This window comes from Aulonocara sp. 'chitande type north' Nkhata Bay, linkage group LG12 (assembly GCF_057382095.1).
Source record: "Aulonocara sp. 'chitande type north' Nkhata Bay isolate Kocher_YH1m ecotype deep benthic linkage group LG12, A_spYH_male_GT1.1, whole genome shotgun sequence".
Taxonomy (NCBI): Eukaryota; Metazoa; Chordata; class Actinopteri; order Cichliformes; family Cichlidae; genus Aulonocara; species Aulonocara sp. 'chitande type north' Nkhata Bay.
In genome coordinates this window covers 39,489,233-39,510,231 of record NC_141355.1, presented here as the reverse complement: position 1 = coordinate 39,510,231, position 20,999 = coordinate 39,489,233, and the positions used below count along the sequence as shown (strand labels likewise).

At 40.9% G+C, this 20,999-nt stretch overlaps 1 protein-coding gene across 3 annotated transcripts; it reads left to right on the top strand.

The window, feature by feature from the left end:
- Nucleotides 1–895: 895 nt before the first annotated feature.
- LOC147318110 (uncharacterized) lies at nucleotides 896–20,705 on the top strand. Of its 3 annotated transcripts, none has more exons than XM_086257756.1 (7): nucleotides 896–1,003; nucleotides 2,154–2,227; nucleotides 2,350–2,396; nucleotides 11,659–11,691; nucleotides 12,027–12,641; nucleotides 16,930–18,102; nucleotides 18,222–20,705. In XM_086257756.1, exons 3-7 carry the CDS (start codon nucleotides 2,378–2,380, stop codon nucleotides 19,793–19,795), a joined length of 3,414 nt encoding a protein of 1,137 aa, XP_086113882.1. In that variant the 5' UTR covers nucleotides 896–1,003; nucleotides 2,154–2,227; nucleotides 2,350–2,377; the 3' UTR covers nucleotides 19,796–20,705. The 3 variants fall into 3 exon arrangements, with proteins under 3 accessions (XP_086113882.1, XP_086113880.1, XP_086113881.1); XM_086257754.1 differs by having other exon boundaries at nucleotides 11,659–11,700; XM_086257755.1 differs by lacking the exon at nucleotides 896–1,003 and adding an exon at nucleotides 1,367–1,659 and having other exon boundaries at nucleotides 11,659–11,700.
- Nucleotides 20,706–20,999: the final 294 nt, after the last annotated feature.

Below are 20,999 nucleotides of genomic sequence, written 5' to 3'. Positions count from 1 at the left end.
ACAAAAATGACAACATTTAACATTTCACCCTAACACCCTGTTGTTTCTATTTAATTCTTGGTAATTCGGTTTGTTGTCCTAACACCTGGCAGTGTTCCTCTGTGTAAGCGTTCTGTTTTTTAACTTCCTGTTTTAATTTATTTCTTTCCTTCTCCCGTGCCTTAGTGTTCTGTGATTGTTTGATTCAGCTTTGTCTTGTTTTCCAGCCGTAATGACTTCCCTGATTCTGATTGGATTTTGTTACTCTCTGCCTGTGACCTTTAGTTAGTGTAATGTTTTTGCTTTGTTTTTGTTTTGTTTGGGTCCTTATTCTTATCCGGGGGACGGGACAAGGAGCCCAGACCTCCCTCTCCCTGCCCACCTCCTTCAGGCTATCTGGCTCCTTACAGTTTAAATGAATGATGATTCTAGCAAAGCACACGAGGCTTTAAAACGAACAATACTTTGTAATAAAAACAATACAAACTATACAATTAAGTATAGGTTCTACCTTACAGTTACAATTGTAGGGTTTACCTTACAATATAAAGCACCTTGAGGCGACTGTTGTTGTGATTTGGCGCTGTATAAATAAAACTGCATTGAATTAACAAAGCTCTGAAGAGGGTAATTAGATGCAGTATATATAAAAGGGGAGATAATCATCTGTGATCCAGTTACAGACCAATTTTTCTGCTTTCCCACAATAAAGAAAATCATTATCATTTAAAGCTTCATCTTTCTTTTAGAAAGCTTCCTGTTTATTGCTTTCTTGCTGTAGTCATGTGCAGGGGAAGGCTAACACCACTAACACAGAACATCAAACCCACCCAAAGTTGTTATTTTTTGTTCGTTTAGGGAGTGTAAGTTCTGATTGGGCAGGCAGCTTACAGCCCACCTACAAAGTGTCCCACTCTCTCACCCACCAACATGATCAGAGACACAAACAGACAAAGGAAGAAGCAGTGCTGTCTGTCTGAGCGTGCAGAGGTGTTCAGCTGCGAACTCAAAGCAAAGCAAACAGGTAACACACACAAACACCTGCTGCTGCAAAGGAATCACTCGAACTATAACCTGCTTAAACTTGTACAGATCAGTCAGTATGCTGTTCATGTCTGACTTACACCAACCTTGCACTGGGATGACACTCTGACACTTTTTTGTCTAAGCAAGGAAATTTACATTTAACATTATCTGGTTGTTAGTCTTCATTAACTTTAATCCATGCAAGATGCCATGGTCCTGAGTCTGACGACTTAGTGTTTTGGGTTTCTTTATATTATTCTGTGTTCTTGTTTATTCTGTTGTCTTTTGTTTAGGTTTGCTATGTGTTAGAGTTTTGTTTTATTACCTGCCTGTGTTCCCTGTCCATGGTGTCACTGTGTCTGCTTGTGAGTCTGTCAAGTTCATTGTCTTTTAGTTTCCTGTTTTATTCTGAAGGTCCTTGTCTCATGTGAGTGTGTTCACTTTACGTTCCCCCTGCCTTGTCAGCTGTGATTTCTCCCAGGTATGTTCCCCTCCTCTCTCCCATCACTTGATTACTGCTGTGTGTATTTAAGCCCTGTGTGTTCTCCTGCCTGTTGCTGGTTCGTCTGTGTTATTCCCCTCTGTCATCCTGAGTGGTTTCTGTGCGTCTGTCTGGGTCTCTCTGCCCTTCACCCCAGTTGGCTATCATTTCAGGTTTGCTCTTTAATAATTTCATCCTGTGAGCCGTGACACAAGAGAGCCAAAGACAAACTGTTAAGTGTCTAAATAAATAAATAAAAGTGTCAAACCAATTTTTTGTAGCAGAAATACAATTTTTTTTAAAACCAGTGCAAAACTTTTGTTTGGTTTATGTGAGGAGTTTGAGATGGAAGTGATGTCCTTTGTGTTTTTAAACAAGCTGAACACCAAGATAATTTTTTTTCAATTAACCAAAAAGACACAGTTCATCTCTCTTTGAGAAGTCAGGTAAACACATACTACAGGTAAGATCTAGGTCTCTAAACATTTCTGCCACAATTCTGTTCATATACTCCTGTATCCACAAAACATTAATGTATTCCAACAGTATCCACGACAAAATCAATATTTCAGCAATTGAGGTTATTCTGCACAAAAGATTTGTTAACGAATGAATTATGAACAAAAGCCAAAATGCTGATACTATCTAAATTATTTCTGCACTACAGCATCCTCCAACTGCAAACTAGTCACCTGAGTTGCAAAGATCTTTTTCAGCACAAATCTGAGGACACGGTAAAAAGTAAGTACTTAGTATTCACTGCTTGTCCAAAACCATACTGCATGCTGCCACATGTTTGGAGAATCTGTCTTTATAAGCAAGTTCGTCACAGAAAAACCTAAAATCATTTTTTTTCTCTCCAGTCTTTGGTATTTTTAACAGAGTGATATTATGGCGGCAGCAGCACCTGGTGAGTTCAACCAGACTTCAGTGGTCTGCATGACACATTGTCTAATCATATTGTAGCATGGTGAGATCTCATTGGTTATTGTCATGTAGAGGCAATGCAATACTGGTTCTGATGTTGGAAGAGAATATATGGAACAGGATACTAATAATATCTGTATTGTAAAGAGAAAAAAAGTTGATGAACATTTTCCTTTTTTCATTTGATTATTTTTTTTTCTAACAAACAAACAAATCTTATCTTCAGGTCATAAATCAGAACTGAATGAAATTTTCTTTTCTTTTAATAACAAACAAAACATCACATTCAGCAAAAATTGGAACTTCAACAACAGAAAGAAAATTCTGTCTGTTTAATGCATGTTCTTTGTGTTCACACACTTAACCTGCACCTAATATACAACAATATCATACTACAACTTAGTAGTATAAGAAGATAAGAGCAGTGCAATATGGACGACAGTACCTACCCTGTGATCAAGTCTTCATAGATTTGTACTTTCTACGTATGTCACATGCCACCTAGTGTTCAAAGGGAGGAAGTGTTCTGTATTGCACATATTGTTTGATTGAATCTGAACACAGCAGCATAGGGACCACAAGCCAGTAGTGCTGTGGTAGTGTAATGTGCAATTCAATTCAGTTTTATTTATACAGCACCAAACCACAACAACAGTCACCTCAAGGCGCTTTATATTGTAAGGTAGACTCTACAATAACCCATACAAAGAAAAACCCAATAATCATATGACCCCCCTATAAGCAAGTATAATGGTGGCATTTATTTTTTAGCTATTCTACATGAAAGATATCTATTGTTTAAAAAGATTTAATTTGCTTCAGCATTTGAAATGACAGGTAACAGGGCTGGACTTTGATGTGAACAGAGCAGCCTGCCTCACAACAAGGATAACTCTGAACCGGGCCGTTAATACTATGACAACAACAACTGCAAAAACAGCTTCACACACACATACACATCCGCTTTAGCCAGATTTCCACAGAGAAAAAAACTACACAGAGAGCTTACACACACACACACACACACACACACACACGATTATCCAATCCCTTTCAGTCTGACAGAGTGAGACAAAAAAAACAACCCACATGCATTAAACATCTGTAATTATATAAATATTGTACTGTTAAAGAACACTTACTGTTTTTTAAGGGGAGAATTGCCTCCTTCTTCAGTAACAATGATTGAGGTCACCACCAGTGACTACTGTAGTTATTGGCTCAATGTACAATGTAGTGTTATTAACAGTTTTCTTTGTTTTTTTCTTTATGTCGTACAATACTGTTTTCCATTCCCAACCAGTTTAATCCTTTTATTCAGCTTATTTTATCTAATTTAACTGTTAACCTGTTTTAATCTGACCTTTGACCTTAACCTTAGTCTAAACCTTATTTTTAAAATAAAAACCTTCCACAATTCTTGTATGAAAGCTGTTTTTATGCTAACACCTTAAAAACCAGTAAAAGCCTAACCTTAAACTTAACTTTAAAATAAAACTATTTGATCCTTCTTGACCAAACCAAAATCTCTCTCTTTTAACTTTAACCATAAGTCTTAAATTAAACCTTATTTTATAACCTTTTTCTCAACTTGTAATTACAACTTTATGCATTTAACATGTATCTTATCATATAAACACAATTTGACTGAGAGAACTTTGACTGCTCACATTTAAATTCAGTTTATGTCCATTCTTTGCAGATTTCGGTATAAACAACAGACTCTGCTTACATTTATTTTGAAGGCCTTTTGTAAGTGTGACTCAGTTGTCTCCAGCTCTGGCATCTGACAGCAACTCCGTCAGGAGCCTTTTCAATTGTCTTTTCTCCTTTCTTCCAACCAAAATAAAATAAAAAAATTCACGTTGGGTCACCAATTTGTCATTTTCAACCCTTTCACACATAATAGAGTGGTCTCTAAGTGGACAGCTATTCAAAGGCTGTTTTCTTGTATTTGCATTAGTTTTGACAATATAGTTGCACATAAACATAAAACACCTGGATGACTGAGAACCTTCACAGACATAACACACAGTGTATATTATGTATTTGTTTGTCATACATTGTTTGTCATACATCAAAACATGTGTTGTCCACCTAAGTGGACGTGTAAAAAACTCTTTGAAAAGTACATGTTTAAAAATGAATTTCAAAACTTTTTTTTCATGCCTAAAGTTGAATACATAGAAGAATAGAATAAAATGGAATAATCCTTTAATTGTCCCACAGGGGGAAATTTGGTTGTATCAGCACCACATATACAAACAGAACAGGACACAGAACAGAAACACATTTTTTACATACTTGCATGATGGACAATAGTTACCAAAGCAGAGGACTGTACAGTTATTAAAAATTTGATTACAGATAAATGGCAAACCCAGGTTGTAGTGTGCAAACAGAACAGGATACTGAAAGATGTTTAAATAGTTAAGAATATTTAAGATAATTAGAAAAGTGCAGATTAGGGCTGGCTAATATGACCTAAAATCCATATTACGGTATAATTTAAAGCATGAAAACAGAATTTATTACATTTAATAGAGTTAGAAGTTAGCTCGCTAGTTTCCACCTAAACATGACATAGCATGTTGTGACTGAGAGTTTTCTGACAAAATTCAAACGTACAGCTCTGCTCTCACTTCCAACATAAATGAGGACAGAAAACTAAACAGCAGTGACGTTCGTAGGATTTCTGTTCTTTATAATCTGTGCCAGTGGGAGCATGTACAGGGAGTGCAGAATTATTAGGCAAATGAGTATTTTGTCCACATCATCCTCTTCATGCATGTTGTCTTACTCCAAGCTGTATAGGCTCGAAAGCCTACTACCAATTAAGCATATTAGGTGATGTGCATCTCTGTAATGAGAAGGGGTGTGGTCTAATGACATCAACACCCTATATCAGGTGTGCATAATTATTAGGCAACGTCCTTTCCTTTGGCAAAATGGGTCAAAAGAAGGACTTGACAGGCTCAGAAAAGTCAAAAATAGTGAGATATCTTGCAGAGGGATGCAGCAGTCTCAAAATTGCAAAGCTTCTGAAGCGTGATCATCGAACAATCAAGCGTTTCATTCAAAATAGTCAACAGGGTCGCAAGAAGCGTGTGGAAAAACCAAGGCACAAAATAACTGCCCATGAACTGAGAAAAGTCAAGCGTGCAGCTGCCAAGATGCCACTTGCCACCAGTTTGGCCATATTTCAGAGCTGCAACATCACTGGAGTGCCCAAAAGCACAAGGTGTGCAATACTCAGAGACATGGCCAAGGTAAGAAAGGCTGAAAGACGACCACCACTGAACAAGACACACAAGCTGAAACGTCAAGACTGGGCCAAGAAACATCTCAAGACTGGTTTTTCTAAGGTTTTATGGACTGATGAAATGAGAGTGAGTCTTGATGGGCCAGATGGATGGGCCCGTGGCTGGATTGGTAAAGGGCAGAGAGCTCCAGTCCCACTCAGACGCCAGCAAGGTGGAGGTGGAGTACTGGTTTGGGCTGGTATCATCAAAGATGAGCTTGTGGGGCCTTTTCGGGTTGAGGATGGAGTCAAGCTCAACTCCCAGTCCTACTGCCAGTTTCTGGAAGACACCTTCTTCAAGCAGTGGTACAGGAAGAAGTCTGCATCCTTCAAGAAAAACATGATTTCCATGCAGGACAATGCTCCATCACACGCGTCCAAGTACTCCACAGCGTGGCTGGCAAGAAAGGGCATAAAAGAAGAAAAACTAATGACATGGCCTCCTTGTTCACCTGATCTGAACCCCATTGAGAACCTGTGGTCCATCATCAAATGTGAGATTTACAAGGAGGGAAAACAGTACACCTCTCTGAACAGTGTCTGGGAGGCTGTGGTTGCTGCTGCACGCAATGTTGATGGTGAACAGATCAAAACACTGACAGAATCCATGGATGGCAGGCTTTTGAGTGTCCTTGCAAAGAAAGGTGGCTATATTGGTCGCTGATTTGTTTTTGTTTTGTTTTTGAATGTCAGAAATGTATATTTGTGAATGTGGAGATGTTATATTGGTTTCACTGGTAAAAATAAATAATTGAAATGGGTATATATTTGTTTTTGTTAAGTTGCCTAATAATTATGCACAGTAATAGTCACCTGCACACACAGATATCCCCCTAAAATAGCTAAAACTAAAAACAAGCTAAAAACTACTTCCAAAAACATTCAGCTTTGATATTAATGAGTTTTTTGGGTTCATTGAGAACATGGTTGTTGTTCAATAATAAAATTATTCCTCAAAAATACAACTTGCCTAATAATTCTGCACTCCCTGTAAATGTTAAACAGAAGGGGTCCCAAGATGGAACCTTGGGGAACTCCACATGTGATACTTGTCTGCTCAGATGTGAAGTTACCTGTTGATACAAAGTATTTCCTGTTTTCTACGTATGTTTTGAACCAGTTTAGTACAGTTCCTGAAAGACCTGCCCAGTTCTCCAGTCATTTGAGTAATATGTTGTGGTCGACTGTATCAAATGCTGCACTGAGATCCAGTAAAACTAAGACTAACATTTTTCCACCGTCTGTATTCAAACATGTGTCATTGAACACTTTGGTCAGAGCTGTTTCAGTGCTGTGGTTCTGTCTAAAACCTGACTGGAAGGCATCATAGCAGTTACTCTGTTTAAGAAGTAATTGAGCTGTTGAGAAACTGCTTTTTCAATGATCTTACTTAAAAATGGGAGATTTGAGATCGGCCTGTAGTTGTTCATTTGTGTCTTGTCAAGATTGTCCTTTTTCAGTATAGGTTTGATTACAGCAGTTTTTAGTGGTGCTGGAAACACACCTGATAATAAAGAAAAGTTGACGATCTGTAACAGGTCTGACTCCAAAGTCTTTGAGACCTTTTTGAAAAAACTTGTTGGCAGGACATCTAAACAGCAGGAGGAGGAGTTCAGTTGACCTAAGATGTCCTCCAGGTCTTTGCTGTTAATCGGGTGAAACTATTTTATGGTGTTTAAACAGTTTTTTGGTGGACACAGTACATATCCTGGATCTGCTGTTGATGTACCAATTGCTTGTCTAATTTTTTGGATTTTTTCAGTGAAGAATTTGGCAAAGTCATTGCAGGCCATGGTCGAATGAAGTTCAGCTGCCACTGACACAGGAGGGTTTGTTAGCCTGTCAACTGTAGAAAATAAGACCCGAGCATTATGGCTGTTTTTAGTGATGATGTCAGAGAAGTAGGACCTCCTTGCACTCCTCAGTTGTAAATTATAATTGTGAAGTTTCTCTTTATAGATGTCATAATGAACCTGGAGGTTTGTTTTTCTCCATCTGCGCTCAGCTTTCCTACACTCTCTTTTTTCATTTTTCACCAGTGTGGAGTTTCTCCATGGAGACTTTTTCCTTCCAGAGATAACCTTCACCTTAATGGGAGCAATAGTGTCCATTACATTTAACATGTTAGCATTGAAGCTATTGACGAGCTCATTGACTGACCCTCTGGACAGGTCAGGTGTTAATGGGAAGACCTGGTTAAAGATCTCACTACTGTGTTCAGTTATACACCGTTTTGTGATCACTGTTGTTGATATATTTGTGTGGGCTGAGATTTTACTTTCAAAGAAAACACAGTAATGATCAGACAGGCCCACATCAGACACAGTAACCTTTGAAATGCTCAGGCCTTTGGAGATCAGTAGGTCAAGAGTGTGTCCTCTATTATGTGTGGCCTCTGTTACATGCTGAGTCAGCCCAAAGTTGCCCAGAGTGTTACTCAGGTCTTTAGTCCCTTTGTCCTGAGGGTTGTCCACATGGATGTTAAAATCCCCAGCAATAATTACACAGTCAAAATCAACACAGATCACAGACAGCAGTTCACTGAGGTCATTAAAAAAGTCTGTGCAGTATTTGGGAGGCCTGTAAACATTAAGAAACACAACTTTGGATGGGGCCTTCAGCTGTAAAGCCACATATTCAAAAGACTGAAAACTTCCAGGAGATAGCTGCTTACATTGAAATGATTCATTAAATAAGACAGCAACCCCTCCTCCTCTCCTGCTCGCCCTGGCCTCACTGATAAAACTGTAGTTAGGAGGGGTTGTCTCGATGAGAACAGCTCCACTGTTACTTTGGTCCAACCAAGTTTCAGTTAAAAACATAAAATCAAGGCTGTGCTCAGTGATTAAATCATTAATTAAAAATGTTTTCCCAGCTAAAGATCTAATGTTTAATAAAGCCAACTTAAGTGTTTTAGAGGCATTACTTGTCCCCTCGTGTTTGGGAGCAGTCTGTGGCACACAAGGTATGTTTACTATATTTAAAGATCTTTTAGAGTGCAGCTCTCGGTGTTTTGACCAGGCCACATGTCTCCATCTGTCACCTAAAAGTAAAGAAATATTAAAACCTTCTAGTAAACAGGGTCCCAGCTTCTCCTGGGAAAAGTCACCACTGCCATAATCCTCGCAGCCCGGACCCTCCACACATCAGACTGTGGAGACAGAGCATGAAGGTGGTAAGGAGGAACTAGGGGGGGCTGGGCAATGTGACTTCGATTGCTCTGTTGAGGGTGGGGCTCGATGGCGAACCTTTGGCCGCTCTGGTGGGGGGTTTATGGGAGACAAAAAGGGATTGGGCCGGGGGGTAGATCTGAGCCCAGCATTGACCCGCTCCATCATCTCCTCAGTGAATTTCAGGTGTGATGAGGAGGGAGAAAGGGAGGGGGAGGAGGGTGATGGGGGTGATGGCCTGTCAGGGGTTTGGGGGACTGGGGAAGGTCGTGGTCCCTGGTCCTGGTCGTTGATGTTGTTGAGAGAGTTGGAGGCAAATAGGGACCCCTCTTCTTGCCTCAGATGTCTCTCCTTTCTGAGGCTCTTCCCAGGTGGGGGCATGTGAGGCTCCTCCTCAAGGTTTCTGCTGGGCTTTGTCTGTTCTTGGAGTACTGTTTGTTCCTCTTTATGAGATAACTCCTCGTTTATCTCAGCCTTGGCACCAAGCACGGATAGATGACGTATGGAATAAAACAAGTTGGAGGTGAACAATTTCACCCCTGACTTGTTAAAATTAAATCCATTTGCTTTAAACAGATGCCTGCGTTCCCAAAATTTTTTTAAAGTTGTTGATAAAATGCACTGAGTGGTCGGCACATGCTGATATAAGCCATTTATTCAGTGTAAACAACCTGCTGAATCTCTCGTTCAGGAGAACAACTAAGATAATTCATCCACAATACGAGGTTAGTCATTAATGAACTGCAACAACATTCGAACAGAGCAGCTGCAAGAGAATTCAACATTAATGAATTAATGGTACGGAAGTGGAGGAAGCGCAGTTCTTAGCTTTTCCCATATTTCAAAAGTGCTTTGTCTCTTTGCTATGATTGTCGCCCAGCATAATTTGCAGATGATAATGCTTGTAGCCACTGCCATGCTTTCGACCAAAACAGGCGCAGCTTGATGACATCATCAACACCTCCTCTTCTTCCACGTCTGCTCACTCCTGTCGACCTCTTATCTGCTCCCGTTTGAACTCCTTTGCCCCAGAGAATGTCCTTATAACCATTATGAAGTGTGATGTGTAAGCATGCAGCAAAAAGGACCCTTAAGTGCTCTACATCACTGTCAATATTTCATTCCAGACATACCACTGGACGAGGCTTTTGACCCTCAAAGCAAGGAGCTTTCTTTAGACACCTTTTCAGCTTTGACAAAAGTTCAGCTTGGATAACCACATTTACTCAGGGCCTTCTTGATGTGCTGTTCTTCTGCCTCCCTGGCCGCTGTGTTAGTGGGGATGGTGTTGGCTCTATGTTGTAGCGTCCTGATGATACCCAGTTTGAGCTCCAGTGAATGATGAGAGTCAAACCTTAAATACTGATCCGTATACGTAGGTTTACGGTACACATCAGCTTTTAGATGTCCCCCATTACTGATGGAAATCTCACAGTCTAAGAAGGCCAAGTTGTCTTTTCTATATCGTCCCTGATGAATTGTGAATTGTGGAATGTCCTGAGAAACCTGAGAAAGAGGTAATCTGATAAGCTAACAAGATATACTTGTAGATATACTGTAGCATGTTAGCAGTGCACACACACACATACATACATTCACACTGTACATATACTCATGCAAATGGAGGCAAGTGTCAGGGGTGTTATGTGAGCACACGGTCAGATTCTCTTTTCACTTGGGTAGTGCGGTCTATGGATAACTATATTTTATTAACTGTAAATATGTTTTGAAATAGTTAAAAATGTTTATTCCAACTTTCCTGCATTTCCGGCACAGTGTTGGGTAAGTTACTTTAAAAAAGTAATTAATTACTAATTACTAATTACTTAATCAATATTGTATTTAAAATACTTATCTAATTACTGTGTCTGAAAAGTAACTTAATTACTCAATAAGTAATTTAACTGAATACTTCTTAAAATCCCTATAAACCTTGAGTGGACAAACAATAGAAATTAAACTCTTTAAATAATAAATACATTTTTTTAAAAGATGGAGACTCTACAGTACGCAGCGGTAGCATCTCTTCCACAATGTAGCCTGCAATTATTTTTTTAAGCTCACCTTCAGACGCTTTCTGTGCTGCTGAAGTAAAATCAGGTTTTGCTGCTTAGCAGGAGTTGTCGCGGTGTTATCCATGGATGATGAACAAGGATCACTCAGAAGTGTTTGTCCATGCTCTCATGTCAGGCGCTTCAGTAGATTACTCCTGCTATTAACAGCAGCCGATAGTTTTTACATATTACTGTAATGTTCTTGTCTGCTTGTTTCAGAAAAGTGAAGAGACGGGAATATGTACATTTCGTAAAACAGCCACTCGCTTTAACCGAGTCCGACATCTTCCGCTTTAGAATACGACTATGCAGCAAACTGGCGCGAAATGACGTGCAGCTGCACTACAGCGACGTTAAAGCGGCAGTTTATTTTTACCTTTAGAAGATAAATAATGATATTCAGCGAGTTTAATTATTTTACAATTTAACGCAAGTACATTGTAAGTAACTGTAATTAAAATACCTAAAAATGAACAGTAATCAGTTACTCTACTTTTTCAGTGGAAAAGTAATTTAATTACAGTAACGCGTTACTTACACTCAACACTGATCCGGCAGCTTCTTGTCTATTTACACAGACTTAGGAACATAATCTGTTTAATTACATTGATATGAAATCTGTTCATTACATAGAGTGAATGGGATTTTTCATTTCAGAAAGCAAAAATGGTGGCTGGTAAAGTGTTAGAATGCTGATTTGTGTTTTTTCTATTTTTGCAGATGAAGATAAGCCAGAACACATCAGCACTGAGTGTGAGGACTGTAAGAGAAATTAACAACACATAATGAATAAAATAAGATAAACCAATAAATGTGTGGTACAAAATATTATGCCACAAACTTTATAATTTCAAAATATCAACCCAGTAGTAACATATCACAATCTTTAACAAATGAAATAAAAATAAGAGGTTAAATGTAAGTGTTTATGTCTAAATTCACATTTTCTGTTTTGAATAAACTGAATCGTTTGATTTCTTGTACAAAGGATGTGGCGCAACAACTCTAAATATTATTGACTAATAATTACAAAAAACTTAATGAAAAATGAAAGTTAACTCAGTACTCACCTAAAGTCTCTTTTTCAGTGTCTGAGCTGAGGGTCGTTCTGCTGGGGAACAGCTGGTCTAAGAGGAGCTCAGTGGGGAACTTCATACTGGGAGTGACTGTGTTCAGCTCTGAGGATAAAGCAGACCTCTGTCTGAGAGTCAAAAGGGAGCTGAAGGGGAAAGAAATCGATCTCATCAACACTCCAGATCTGCTGTCGGCTAAAATCTCCCCAGAAGATCTGAGGAAACAAGTTGAGGACTGTGTGAGACTCTCTGCTCCTGGACCTCATGTGTTTCTGCTGGTCCTCCAGCCTGCAGACTTCACTGAGGATCACAGACAGAGGCTACAAATGGTCCTTGAACTCTTTGGTGATCCATCATTTGATCGTTCACTGGCTCTGATAATGCCCAAAGACAAGAGTTCAAGTTCCATTGAAAAGTATCAGCAGCATCCACAGTTAGGAGAGATTATCAAGAAATGTAGAGAAAAATTGTTGTGGCAGAAGAACCTGGAACAAGAGCAGCTGTTAGCAGCCATAGATACAGTGGTGAAGAAGAGCATGAGGGAGGAAGTTTCCAGTGAGGAAACATCTGTTTCACCCAGTCAAGATGAGGAAGAAAAAGTCCCTGCCAACTTGGATCCTATAAGGGGCGGTGAGTACAGTAAAAATATTTGTTGTATAGCAGAATGTGATGATTTAATGATTAAGTTCAGGCCTTTCAATAAATGTCTGTCTATTAAACACCCTGCAATCCAAGGGGTCTAGGTTGGCCTCCAAACAGACACATCTTTTAAAGATAAAACATTTTAATAATCCTCAGCTCAGGTTGAACAGGTTGGAGAGAAAATGAAAGAGTTTGAGATGATCTGGACATGTGAACAGGAGGGGTATAAAGGATGTTGAGGATGGAGCTGCCAGGCAGGAAAAAAGGAAGACTCCAATAAGCTACATAGACGGACAACATGCAAAGGGTTGGTGTGACAGGAGTAACTAGAGACAGTTAAATGCAGGCCTCAAAAAGAAAGAAACACTTAAATGTCCCATTCAGACATAAAAGCTAAAATGATTATTTAAAACTTGAGGAGAATAAAAGTTCTTAATGTCATATTCCCATCCATCCATCTTCATCCATCCTTCATTCATCCATCTTCCGCTTTATCCGGGGCCGGGTCGCGGGGGCAGCAGCCTAAGCAGAGAGGCCCAGACCTCCCTCTCCCCAGCCACCTCCTCCAGCTTATCTGGGGGAACACCAAGGCGTTCCCAGGCCAGCCGAGAGATATAATCTCTCCAGCGTGTCCTGGGTCTGCCCCGGGGCCTCCTCCCGGTGGGACATGCCCGTAACACCTCACCCAGTAGGCACAAGATTTAACATGTTTATTTGCAGATAGTAATGAATTCAGAATTAACACTGACTGTGATGCTGTGAGATCAAGGAGACATGGCAAGGGTAGTGTAGTTAGTCTGAGAGCACATGGGCACTGTCACAAAAGCTCACGAGATTCTAACAATGTAAAGTGGTTTGCGCAGAAACAGAGATGAATTCAAAGAAAAATCTGACACAAAACTTGGTACCACTGAGGCCTGCCACATACCCTGGCTGATGCAACGATCTAGCAATGGCAAAAGCCTGTCCATAAGATGCTGGTTTATGAGACACTCCTCAAGACCTGGCTCCAAGGAAAGGGCTTCAGTCCCCATATTCCTATATCTATATCTTCTGTGAATTATTGCCTTATAATGGTGGAGGGGTTTGTGCGTCCCAGGGATCCCAGGGGCAATGTTGTTGGGTGTTTTTGGCCCCTTGGCAGGGTCTCTGATGACAAATTGGTTCTGGGTGAGGGACTAGGCGATTCAAAACTCCTATTAATGAAACATCTGGGGAACCTTCCTTGATGCATGTTCAATCAATGAGGTATGTAAATCCCAAACCTGCAGCCAGCCAAGACTGAAGAAGCCACTTGTATGAGTGACAAAACGTTTCTCCCACTGAAAGCTCTACTTCCAGATGAACAGAATCAACTTTTTGTGATCTAGGCAACATTTCAGCCTGCCAGGGGTAGGTGCCTGGTGGCAAGTGCCTGGTAGCTGGGCCTTAGTCCATGAGGCCGGCCGGGACACAGCCTGAAAAAGGGACATGGGCTCACCCTATTGTTGGTCCACCACTCTAGTTACACTAGTATCCCCTCGTCTTGGTGTCTGCACATTGGAGTTTATCTTGGTGGACAAGAGGGTTTGTTCTCTGCGCCTTATGGTAGGGGAATGGGTCCTGACTGTTTCTTGCACTTGCCATACGACAGTTCCGAGTACCCAGCCTTCCTGGAGCCCCTGGGTGAGTGCTTGAGGGTGCTCCACCTAGGGACCCTGTTGTCTTACTGGGAGATTTCAACACACATGTGAGCAATGACAGTGAGACCTGGCTGGGCGTGATTGGGAGGAATGGCCTGCAAGATCTCAACCCAAGCGGTGTTCTTTTACTGGACTTCTATGCAATCCACAGTTTGTTCATAACAAACACCACATTTGAACATAAGCATGCCCATAAGTGCATGTGACACCCTAGGCCAAAGGTCGATGATCAATTTTGTTATTGTATCATCAGATTTAGGAACGTATGTTCTGGACACTTAAATGACGAGAGGTGCTGAGCTGTCAACTGATCACCACCTGGTAGTGAGTTGGATCAAGTGGTGGGGGAGGATGCTGAACAGACCTAGGTCACCTAAACATATAGTGAGGATGCAAGATCTTCAACTCATACCTCTGGCAGAGTTTTGACAGCTTCCTGAGAGAGACTGGGGACATTGAATCTTAATGGACCATGTTCAGCAATCTCTGTTACTGAAGCTGCTGCACTGAAGAAGGACTCTTATCATGCTTGGTTAGCCTGTGGGACTTCGGAGACAGCCGATAGGTACTGACAGGCGAAGTAGATTGTGGCTCAGGCTGTGGCTGAAGCAACAACTTGTGGGGGGAGGAGTTTGAAGATGCAATGGAAAAAGACTTTTGGACTGCCTCAAAAAGATTCTGGGAAAATGTCAGGCATCTCAGGAGGGAAAAGTGGTGCTCTACCTACACTGTGTATAGTGTGGGCAGCATGCGTCTTCTGAAGAGGAAGCAGAGTCTGGGATGAGGCACGATGACGACGACTTATCCATCACTGGGGGTGAGTTCACTGAGTTAACCAACTCGTTCGTGGCAGGGCCCCTGGGGTGGATGAGGCTCGCTCTGAGTTCCTGAAGGCTCTGGATGTTGTAGGGCTTTCTTGGTTGACACATCTCTACAATGTTGCTTGGACATCAGGGATGGTACCTCTAGATTGGAAGACCAGGATGGGGGTTCCTATCTTCAAGAATGAGGAGAGAGGGGCGTGTTCCAACTACAGGGGGATTACACTGTATTTCTTCTTCACTCACTATGTGATTATACACCTCTCTGCATTTCATCATCACAACAAGTCTTTTGTCCGTTTCCCTTGTCTCACCCCAAGCGGTTATAGCAGATGGCCCCGCCCCTCCCAGAGTTTGATTCTGCTGGGGGTCTTCCTGTTAAAAGGGATTTTTCCTTCTCACTATTGCCAAAGCACTTGCTGATAGGGGGTCATATGATCTTTCAGTTTTTCTCTGTATGTATTATTGTAGGGTCTACCTTGCAATATAAAGCACCTATAAATTGTTCATGAGTGAGTGGAGCGGGAGATCGGCAGATGGATTGGTGCTGCGGATAATGTACCAGTCTGTCGTGGTAAAGAGAAATCTGACCATAAGAGCGAAGCTCTCAGTTTATTGGTTGATCTACATCCGTACCCTCAACTATGGTCAAGAGCTTTGGATAGTGACCAAAAGAATGAGACTGCAGATAGACGCTTTCTCAAATGATGGCTGGCCTTTCCCTTAACAAAGCGTGAGGAATTTGGCCATCCAGGAGGGGCTCAGAGTACAGCCACTATTCCTCCACATCGAAAAAAAACAGTTGAGGTGCTTTGGGCATCTGACAAGGATGCTTCATTGTGGGCGTCTCCTGGTAAGGTGTTCTGGGCATCTACCACTGGTAGGAGGCCCCAGGGCAGATCCTTGACACACTGGGGAGATCATATTTCTTGCCTTATCCTTCATCTAGAATCTAGGATAATATTCAAAGATGGTACTGGTTGCACATTGTGAGTAGAAGTTGCATCTCTTCCTCCCAATACATCTGTTGCTAACTAAGTTTTTTAAAATAGAATTGTCATTTTACATGAACAACAAATTTATGGAACCTCCACACCAACTGTGCAGAAGTAAAAAAATAAAATAAAATAAGGAACAAATCAAGAATATATAGCAACAGAAGAGATATGTGCAGTTTAGAAGAATATACACAAACTAGAAGAATATATACAAAACAAGAGAAAGGCACACAATGGAGAGTGAAGGGCATGGTCTGTGTGTGACTGGCCTGAATGGTGAGGGTTAGTCAGACCATGACTCAGATCGGTGAGGTGGGCAGGGTTGGGGTGTGGGGGGATAGTGTTTGTTAAAAGTCCCAATGGTCCAGGGGAAGAAGCTGTTAGTGAGTTTGGAGGTGTGGGGCCTGATTGACCTGAGGCGTTAACCAGAGGGCAGCGGATCAAATACGTGGTGATAGGGGTGCGAGGGTCACCTGTGATGGACCTGGTTTTTCTGAAAGGGAAGATCTGGCGATCGCCTCCAGGGTTGGCGGTGGTATTTACACACTCCGCAGACTTCACGTTCTTAGTAGAAGCCCCTACATGCCAAACACCGAGGCAGAAGGAGAGCACGCTCTCCTACTTAGGAAAGAGAAAGAAATATGAAAATTAGTGTTTAAAAAAAGAGCTGATCAACAGGTCCAAGCTATTTAATGGGATGTAGTAAAACTATGGTGAGGAAAATGTGTGTTTCATAATTTTGAAATAGATTTAAGTTTTATCTTTTATTTTACAGCACATGAACTCAGGATAATGCTGTTTGGAAAAAGTGAGAACAAAAAATCATCCCTGGAAAAGATCATCATTCAAAAAAAAGAGTTTAATATTCCTAAAGTTCTTGGAGGAAAACAATGTCGTGCTGCCTCTGGAGAGTGGAACGGGAAACCTCTCACCGTAGTCAAAACCCCCGACATCTTCAGTCTTTCTGTGAAAACATTGTTAGAAGAGATGAAGAGCTGTGTGAGTCTCTGTCCTCCTGGACCAAACGTTCTGCTGCTGATGGTGAAACCTTCTGATTTCACTGAGAAGAACAGAAAAAATCTGAATTTGGTCCTGAGTGTATTTGGTCAAAATGTCTTTAAGCACTCAATGGTCATTATAACACATAATGAGAAATGGAGCAACTCAGTAGAAAAACTAATTGAAGACTGCAATCAAAGGCAGCATTTAGTTAATTTTGACAAAAAAGATTCTTCTAAAATTTACTCAGAGTTGATGCTAAAAATAAATAACATAGTGGGTGAAAACTGGGGAGAGTATCTCATGTTAAAAGAAGAGGCTAAACCCAAAATGAAGTCCAGTCTGAACCTGGTTCTGTGTGGGAGGAGAGGAGCAGGGAAGACGTCAGCAGCCAAGGCCATTTTAGGTCAGACTGAGCTTCATCCAGCCTCCAACTCATCAGAGTGTGTTAAACATCAGGGAGAGGTGTGTGGTCGTTCGGTTTCCCTGGTGGAGCTGCCTGCCTTGTATGGAAAACCTCAGGAGGCAGTGATGGAGGAATCATTCAAGTGTATCTCCCTCTGTGATCCTGAGGGTGTCCATGCCTTCATCCTGGTCCTACCTGTGGCTCCCCTCACTGATGAAGACAAGGCAGAGTTAGAGACCATCGAGAACACATTCAGCTCTCGAGTCAATGACTTCACCGTGATTCTGTTCCCTGTCGAGTCACATCCTACAGTTTCAGCTGTTCTTAACATTGTAAGACAAGACAAGGATATCCAGCAGCTCCTTCAGACCTTCAGACAAAGATATGTGGTCCTCAACATCAAAGACAAAAAGATTTCAGAGATGTTTGAGGTGGTGGACAAAATCATCGAGGCAACGGACAAACCACACCGTTATACGGCTACAACATTTTTACATGCACAAATGGAGAAAGTCTTACAACTAAAGATGAACATGGTCACTGGTAAGTACTGTAGACATTCATATTTTTCCTGTGTTCAGTGATCCAAATAGTTTTAAGCCAGTAGTATACAAGTGTCAACGTTTAAGCTAACTCTGGTTGTTTTCATGTTTTTGGTGAAGTTGGAGAACAGGACTCAGACTGTCTCAGGATTGTGCTGATTGGGAAGACCGGCTGTGGAAAGAGCTCTACAGGAAACACCATTTTAGGAAGGAATGAGTTTAAGGCTGAATCAAGTCAAATATCAGTCACAACATGGTGTCAGAAGGCAAAGAGTGAGGTGGACGGTCGTCCTGTTGTTGTAGTTGACACTCCTGGTCTGTTTGACACAACTTTGACCAATGATGAAGTTCATGAAGAGATGGTGAAATGTGTCAGCCAGCTGGCTCCAGGACCACATGTCTTTTTGCTGGTGTTGCAGGTTGGCAGATTCACAGAAGAGGAGAAAGAGACCCTTAAACTCATTAAGAAAGCCTTTGGGAAGAATTCAGAAAAGTTCACCATCATTCTTTTAACCAGAGGAGATGATCTGGAACGTCAGGGAGAGTCTATTGATCATTACATCAAGAACAAATGTCACAGTTCCTTTCAGAAGCTGATCCATAACTGTGGAGGAAGATACCATGTGTTCAATAACTCTGAGACACAAAACCGCACACAAGTCAGTGAGCTGATAGCAAAGATTGACACCATGGTGAAGGACAATGGAGGAAGCTTCTACACCAACGAGATGCTGCAAGAGGCTGAAACTGCAATAAAGAAGGAAATGCTGAGGATCCTGAAGGAGAAGGAAGAAGAGATGCAGAAGGAAAAGGAAGAGATTGAAAGAAAATATAAAGAGAAAATGGAAACCATGAAGAAAAGAATCGATGAAGAGAGAGAAAAAATGGAAAAAGAGAGAAAAAAGAAAGCCAAAGAACTCGAGGAAATGGAAGGGAAAATTAAGTTGGAACAAGAAAAGAGAAAGAAAGAACAGGAAATCAGAGAACAAGAGAGAAAGGAAAAGGAAGCTGAAGAAGAAAAACTTCGAGAGAATTTTATAAAGCAACTTCAAAAGTTGGACAGTGAAATTCAGTTAGAAAAAGAGGAGAAGAAAAGTGTTGACAGAAAGCTGGAAGAGACCAGAGAAGAGATGAGAAGAAAACAAGAGGCCTGGGAGAAGACATTGAAAGAAGAGCGCGAGAAACAAAGGCAAGAAGATGAAGAGAGATGGCAGTCCGAGAAGCAGAGAATAGAAAAACTGCAGCAAGATTACAATCAAGAAAAACTATTATATGAACAAAACAAACAAAAAGAGGATCAGCGTCGAAGAGAACAGGAGGAACAAAAGTTAAAAGAATTGGAGAAAGGTTACAAGAAATCTCTGGAAGATCTAAAGAAGAATTATGAAGAAGAAGCCAGAAAGAAAGCAGAAGAGTTCAATGAATCCCAAAAGAAATACATGGAGGAAATAGCAGCTCAGAAGGAAGAACATGAGAAGGAAATGAATGACTTAGTGAAACGTGTGACCAAAAAGAGTGAAAACCTGAAAAAGATCAAGACTTTAGTGGAAAAACATGAGAAACAAATGAGGAATGCAAAAAATGAGGAGGAAAAAGAAGAACTACAGGAAAAACATGAAAAACAATTAAGTGAACTGATGCAAGAAATCTTGAACCAAGGGACCAATGACTCATCAGCCTGCAGCATTTTATGAAGACCTGATGTGGTGATCAGTTACTTTTTACTGAACAAAGAGTTTTTCCTTAGTTGAGCTTTTTATGTACAAAGAAGTTCATTTAAGTTGTTTCTTCTTGTAAACATTATTAGTTTTGCTCTATACTGAACTGTAAGTAAAATGAGTCTGATTTCTCATTTTCTATAATGTTTGGTAAAAATCTGCATTTTTAAAAATCATACATTGTTGTTATAAATGTAGTCTCCTATTGACAGAAAATCTAAATTAGGTGCATTATTTTATTTCTTATGTTTATTGGGAGTAGTTAGTGAGTAATAGGGAAGTCTTTTTATGTAGTTTCTTTGGGGTTTTTTGTTTTTAAAAAAATGCAGGTGTGATTAGTAATTATCACATTTTATTGTAAATAAAATTCTAAATGTATAAGAATAAAATGGATAAATGAATAAACGAATGAACAGTTTAATCAAATTGACCACTCAAAGCACTCAAAGTGCTTTAGGCAACTTGCTTCATTTACACAAGCACGTTTTTCTATGTTCTTTCTGTCTAACCTCCAAAAGTTGATTCTGTTCGTCTGGACGTAGCGTTTTTTGGGAGAAACGTTTCGTCACTCATCCAAGTGACGTCTTCAGCCTCAGCTGACTGCAGGTTTCCCCAAATCTTATAAACAGGACATTTGCATAATGACTGAAACCAGCCCACTGAAGGAACAATGGGATGGGAGATCTGGCAATCCTCCTGCACTTAACAGCGTACACTATGTTACTCTGTTTGTGTCGGGGGACCCGATCCTTGGGTTGGAACAATTTTTGGCGCAGCGTGTTTTGGGGTTTAAAAGCCACAGAGACACAGTGTTTAGAAAAAATGCATCTCAGCTGCTCCGATATTCCTGACACATATGGGATCACTACAGGTTTTCGCTTGGGCGGCGGTTGTCCTTCTCTCCTGGATCAGCTGGAGCTTTCTTTAGGAGCCTTTCCAGCTTTGACAAAAGTCCAGCTGGGGTAACCACATTTACTCAGGGCCTTCTTGATGTTCTTCTGCCTCCCTGGCTGCTGTGTCAGTGGGGATGGTGTTCACTCTGTGTTGTAGCGTCCTGATGACACCCAGTTTGTGCTCTGGTGGATGATGGGAGCCAAACCTTAGATACTGATCCATATGTGTAGGTTTACGTTACACGTCACATGTCCCCCATTACTGATGGAAATCTCACAGTCTAAGA